Source organism: Argiope bruennichi, chromosome 7, assembly GCF_947563725.1.
Source record: "Argiope bruennichi chromosome 7, qqArgBrue1.1, whole genome shotgun sequence".
Lineage (NCBI taxonomy): Eukaryota > Metazoa > Arthropoda > Arachnida > Araneae > Araneidae > Argiope > Argiope bruennichi.
This window is the reverse complement of record NC_079157.1, coordinates 37569455-37576061: the sequence shown is the minus strand read 5'-3', so window position 1 is coordinate 37576061 and position 6607 is coordinate 37569455. Positions and strand designations below refer to the sequence as shown.

Below are 6607 nucleotides of genomic sequence, written 5' to 3'. Positions count from 1 at the left end.
TAAAATCGTTGCACTTTTCTATTGAAAACACATACCTGCTCAAAATTTCATAATAGGCAATAAGTAAAATTTTAATTTATTTCGTGAATTTTTTGTTTTTATAAAACAAATCAAATTATAATTTTACAATAACAATTTTTTTAGCGTAATTTTACTAATATAATAAAAGTTGAGATTTTTTTTTTATTTCAACGTTTTTTCACTTTTTTACTTTATAAGTCGTAATTCATTATAATGAATATTATGAAATCTTGAAATCAAATCTTTCTTAAATTTACTAATAGGTGGCGCCTCCGGTATAGAATGAAAAATGTAAATCAAATTAATCGATTACCTGACATTATTGTTTTGAAAATATTAAAATAGGGAATTGTCATATGCCAGATCTCTACATTAAGGAAAAAAAACACGAAAAAATGTTTGCTAAATTTTATTTCGAGCAAATAATAAGTTGAGTAAAGTGTTTGGAACTATTTAAAAACAACTCTAAACAATGGGTTAAAGAAAATTTTATTGTAAAAAGTCTGAGTATCATAACAATTAGTAACAACTTAACTACAAAAACATATAGCAAATGTTTCTTAATTTAAAATCTATAAAATTCAACTTTGGTGATATCTAATGTAGATAGTTTCAAAGCATAAATCATTCTCAAAAATAACAATAAACTTCTCGATATCATATCACCTCTCAACATTTACATGAATTAAAGCATAGCGTGTCACATTTTAAAATCTCAATAGTTTTACCAACAAAAAGTACGATTTTATTTTTATCTTAACTTCAATAAAAATGGATGTAAATATGAAATTAGTAAATTTATTATAAATATATCGTTTCATTACAATGTGATAAAATAACATACTGTTAAATAAAGCATAAAAATTTTCTATTCCAACTTTCTATAACAATGCCAAACAATTTAAAATCGAGGAAAGAAAAACAAAATTATTTTTCAAAAAAAAAAAAATGAATAAATTCTAACAATAAGAAAAAATTTATCGTTAAAATCGTTACCACTTAATTCATAAGGAGAAATTTATCGTTTGTTAAATAAATTGAAATTTTTGGACTGTTGTTTCAAGATTCTAAGCTCACATTCTGTTTATTAAATAATTAATCATAAATTATATAACACAGAAAAAAAATCATCTTTCGATTCGTATTATTATTTTCTAGAAAAATTTTGCTCATTTAATCGATTTGATAATGGTAAACAAGTTAAATGCTTTCATATACTTCCAACATTTATTTCTTTTAAAAATTTATTTATCATATTGCGTCATTCCATTTTATCAGAATTTTAAATTACGATTATATAAATTGAAATCGCAATTTTTACGATTATGAAATTGTATCAATATAGCTTGTTGTTCAACATTTAAACTAATTCATAAGAACATTTAAATAAAAGTTGATTGTTGAATCCAGTTGACATATGTTTCCAATTTGCATTATATTCCTATAATTCGACTAAACAAAATGTTTTTTCTAAGCTCTGATTCCCATATTTTTAATAAAAGTTCGTAATAGATGAAAATATAGAATTTCAACAAATAATAGAATATTTCTTTCATTTTAAAAATTGTTTTCAGTTTCATTTTGATTTGCTGCTCATAAATTAGGACAAAGTTTTTATTATATTTTTTTAATGTGATTGCTTACAAGCCTCCCAGGTGTGAAGTTGTCACGCCGATTAGAGGAGCACATTTTATATTAAGGTTAAATCAAATTTTTTGAGACAACTGCATTATAAGACTAAATGAAAAAGATGTTGATATATCAAAATGAACAGTATATTCTTATTTAATTAAAGTTGAAGTGCTAAATAAGCTTGCATGACTTGAAATTGTTCATATTTAAGAATAATTATTAGTTCATACGAATTATGACTAGAAATTAAAAATATGTATGATGGTATAAATATTTTATTTTATACATCAGTTTTCGCACTCATAATGTATGTAAAGGAACTCGCATGTTGTATGTAAAGAAATCCAACGATTAGTTAATGCTAACATTGTCCAACGTTAACCCAAGTTTCAGTATTATCAGTATTAAAGCTCATCAGCGTTTGCTATTGGATTTGAATTTTTGTTAAGTAAATTTCAAACTGTGTGTGCCCACAGAAAACAAGAAACATGTGTCTAATTTATAGACTAATACAATACATGTACGAATACTGTATATGCTTATGTAAATTATCACTAAATAAAGAATGTTCACCTTTTATTGACTCGTTATATCTGCATCTTCATGTATTCTCTAAACAATCTTTCTGGCACATGGAATCCGCTTATGTATTCCTATGTGAATCTCGTTCATTTCGGTTTTCCTTTATCTCTACCCGTTAGTAAGTTGAATTTTGAATCACTCTGTAATTATGGGAAATAGAATTTCCTTGTTTTAGATTTAACAAATGAAAAAAAAAACTCAAGTGATACAATTTTAAAATTATTAATACTCATTTGAGATTTTTTTATAGAAATATAAGGCATATTAATTTACATAATTTTGAAATATTATTAACTTTTTCAGCAAAACAATATGAAATTGCAACTGCATTTGAACAAAAAAATTTATTTTAAAACTTAGGCAGATATAAACCTTAGCATCTAACCATTACCAGAAACATTTATATTAATTTTATCCGAATAAAAGAAAAGAAGGCTTTTTTTTACACAATGACTAGACAAAACTCTAACGTTAAATATGCTTTACATCATATAGCAAATTCTCTCCATTCATATGTATGTCACATTTCTTTTTAGCATTGTCATTTCTTTATATTCACGCACTTTCTTTTTTTATAAGCGAAATAATCTGATTTCCGATGAAATGAAATACATTTATTATTCAAAGTTATATCGTTATCGGCACATATTATTAGATATCTTTATTATTTTAGGTGGATATATTATAATTAATTTAACTATTCAAACCATCATCATTTCACTGCGTTCTGACTATTTAACTATCACATATACCTACTATAAATTACTTATAAACAATACACAAATGGCATTTAATACAATTGATACATATTAAGATAACCAATACATTACAATCTTAGAAATATGATGAAAATGTCAAAATCCATAGAAAACATGACACGCACAGTTTTTCAAAAAGCACCATAAACTGAGTCGGCAGTTTTTAGAAAACATTTCGTTTCGGCAGTGATCGGTTGCACGCGCGGCTTGCTGCTCATCTCATGGGCGGAAGTTTTTCTTCTATTGGAACTGTAAGCTCTAGCCTGATGGCGTGATATGAAGTGTAAAAAGTTTACAGCAAATAGCGAAATAAATTGTAAGTTAAAAAAATATATAAACGGTAATTAATTTTTTTGCGTTAATTATCATTTTATCAGTTTAGTTCCTTTCAAGTGTTAAATATACTCCGTATTATTGACAAGAATTCAATTTCGAAAGTCTCACATTATCCAAGTCTCCATAATTATTGAAAGATATTATTTCAATAAACTCTTGTCTCAACTCTTTCAATAATTAAATATTTCAATAATGATGAAATTCGATGATTTTTAAAAATTATTTTAAATTACTGTAATAGACATTTGACAGAATAGGATTATTCTTCATTTGTTTCTCCATACAGGGTTTTTATTAATTTAAAAAAAATACCTAGAAATTGTATCCTTGGTGGCAATATGAGACATTCAAATGCTGCCTTGTTCTGAACATAAGAAAAATGCTTAGATCAAGGTGTGTGTTAGATGTGGATTTTCTTCGATCCACTAATGGAACTAATGGAATCTAACAAGAGCCCTTCCTTTGTTTCGCGTATATTTTCTATTATTTTGAGCAGAGCCATCAATTTTTCTACATTTACTATCCATTCTCAAAAATTCAGTGTTTCAGAGAAACTGTCCAAAGCGTCATCAAAATCTACAACAAGTTTCACCTCATCGCCAATGTCACGCCATTGGAATCGATTAATCCAAAAGCAGCAGTCTTTCACCTCATTTCGAAACTTAAAGTTTATAAAGGCACGGGTTTGTTCTAATTCAAGAATTATCTTGTCACCGCAGACGAGAGTGGTGCACAGATCCAAAAGGGGGTAGTGTTTCCGTTATGGTGGAGGCAGCGTCCTCGGAATATTTCGGACGTTGGTCTTTCCTGGTCAGCAGGAGGCAGGTCCCACATGCAGCCAGCAGGCCAATCTGGAGGAAGAGGGCACCCAGGGACGAGACAACGACGACCGTCTTTGTCGTGCATACTAGTTCGTCAGAATCTTCCATTTCACGTTCATCTGAGAAGAGTACATCATTACTTAAAAATATACTCAAAAATTGTAAACTTGTGTAGAAATACAAAAAAAAATCTCAATTCAAATAAAATAAGAAAATAAATCTGAATTCGATTTTGAAAGCTTTTTATAAATTTTAGTTTCATTTCTGTGGAAGTCAATACGCTTACACTTCCATAGCAAACGAAAGATTTTGATGAATTTCCTCGTTTTTAGCCCTCAACCCCCGCCAAAAAAAATTGCAATTTGTACATCCAGTGATTTCTACTGCATTTTCAAAATAGCAAGATTTAGATGAGTCAGCTATTACAAAATTGCTTCTTATGACTGGGCACAGGAACACTCAAAAAGAAGAAACAAGCATTTTGCATCAAGGCAATTGATGAATGAATTTGAAGGAATACAAATTAGAGATTTCAAATATAAATAAATTTGTAAAAAGAAAATTAATACAGCTAAATGCAATGAACATAATGAATAAAAAACGGGATTGAATCCATCACAGAAATAAGTAACTAACTGTCCAGTATTTTCGTAAACAAAACTGTGTTTTTTTTTTAAATTAACACTTAAAAGATTTTCCTGAGTTTTTTTTGTTCTGTTTTTTAAAGAAGATTTTGCTGTTCGAAGTTATAAAAATCATTTGTTTCAAGAATTAAATGGGTAAAAAAGAACGATGTACTCCAGAATGCCATTTTTTTCTCCTGTCATGACCTAATTATTTCGGCAACAGTTTAGATCGTTATTTGAAGACAAAGTGTCGTTTCATTTGAAGCTGACATTACATCAATTAATTAAATAAGCTTTCTTTGATTGCCCAAGGTTAAGGAAACAAACTTATAGAGTGAAGCTATACATTAGCTCCTCTTGGAATATGAAAATTTCGGATTGAAATTGTATAGCATTTGCTTGTTATCACTCTTAAGCCCTGTTGCCATGGCCCGTTGCCTTACGGATACTGTCTTTAATATTCCATTTGACCCATCCGAGGACACTCTCTTCCGTCGTATGTTACTATGCTTGTGGACGTCGAGGGCTTCCCGCAAACTGTCTGTAAAACGAACAGGCATCAAAGAGTCGAGAATCTGTAAATCTCGTCTGATCATCCGTACCATCGAGAAGTGGTTTTATCCAGACTACAGGCCATGGGAACAGCACCATTGGTCGGATTCCGGATAACCACAAATGAGGGGAAAGAGGGCAAAATGTGCCTGCCTCAAGGCACACACGGACCACAGAAACGGGGTTTCATGCGGAAATAGAGGATGACAGCTTTTGTGGCTAAAGATCTCAAAGTCTCATTCAGTCAATCAAAAATTAGATGACCAACTTACCTATGTATCTATCAGAAGGTCCGGTGTTGTTGCCAAAAGAGGAACCTTCCACGACAATGGCAGCAACAAGTGGGTAATCGGGAACAATAGGGATTTCGTTGTCGCCGCTGTCTTCCCTCTTCCTCCTCTTGCCCCAGGACTGGGTTCCTCCAGGACAGACCACCGGATTGCATTCTTCGAGGCAGAAGTGGACATTCACCTGGAAGCGGACGACCGGGTCCTCGGAGAACTTAAAGGCCTGGAAGCGGGACTGCAGAGACTTGCTGCCCGGGATCTTGTCGAAGGGAGGGAAGATACGAGGGTCACTCGCACAGCTAGAAAAAGTAAAACTGGTATTGAAATACAGTGAATAGACATCAAGGATAGTACCAAATTTTGAATATTTTATCCAAATTGGAAAAGTATTCTATATGCATCCCGAATTGTTAAAAAATAATCATATTGAATAGACATTAGTTAAATATGTTTCAAATAATGAGACACATGATAAAGTCACTCTAATGTGACTGACATGATTGAATAAGTGCCAAGCAATATAAAAAGGAATTATATCTATTTATGTTTGCTAAATATCTCCAGTGATGATGTCGTGTCCGCGTTACCACGGAAAGTGGGTGCAGTAGATTCTGAGGGTAAAGACTCCTGAGCACCCGAGGACAGAAGTCTGACTTCTAGCTCATATGAAGATGACACTCACACTTTCGCTTGCACAACCCCTTTTTACAGGGGGAAAACATTCACACACCTCACAGATAGAACACAGATGAAGAACAACCACGCCCGAACCGGGGTTCGATCCCGGGACGCCCAGATCACGGGGAAGATGCGCTACCCCTATGCAATGACGCCGGCAAATATCTCCAGTAATGTTTTTATTACTCTGTATTTGGAATTTTTATTTTATGTATTTATTTATTAATTTTTTTAATATTCCTCATCTTTACAAGATACCATCTGAGGCTGTACTCTCAGTTTGAAATTATGGAAATATACTGAGATCTATAAAT

At 31.3% G+C, this 6607-nt stretch overlaps 1 protein-coding gene across 3 annotated transcripts in view; it reads right to left on the bottom strand.

The window, feature by feature from the left end:
• Positions 1 to 581: 581 nt before the first annotated feature.
• The window catches only part of LOC129976558 (uncharacterized), a 106281-nt gene continuing 100255 nt past the window's right edge, over positions 582 to 6607 (bottom strand). For all 3 annotated transcript variants that reach the window (XM_056090187.1, XM_056090188.1, XM_056090186.1), the window contains exons 10-11: positions 5601 to 5914; positions 582 to 4269 (exon numbers count right to left, since the gene is read on the bottom strand). In XM_056090187.1, the coding sequence (XP_055946162.1) occupies positions 4040 to 4269; positions 5601 to 5914 (544 nt within the window). In that variant the 3' untranslated portion in view covers positions 582 to 4039. The remainder of the gene's footprint in view (positions 4270 to 5600; positions 5915 to 6607) is intronic.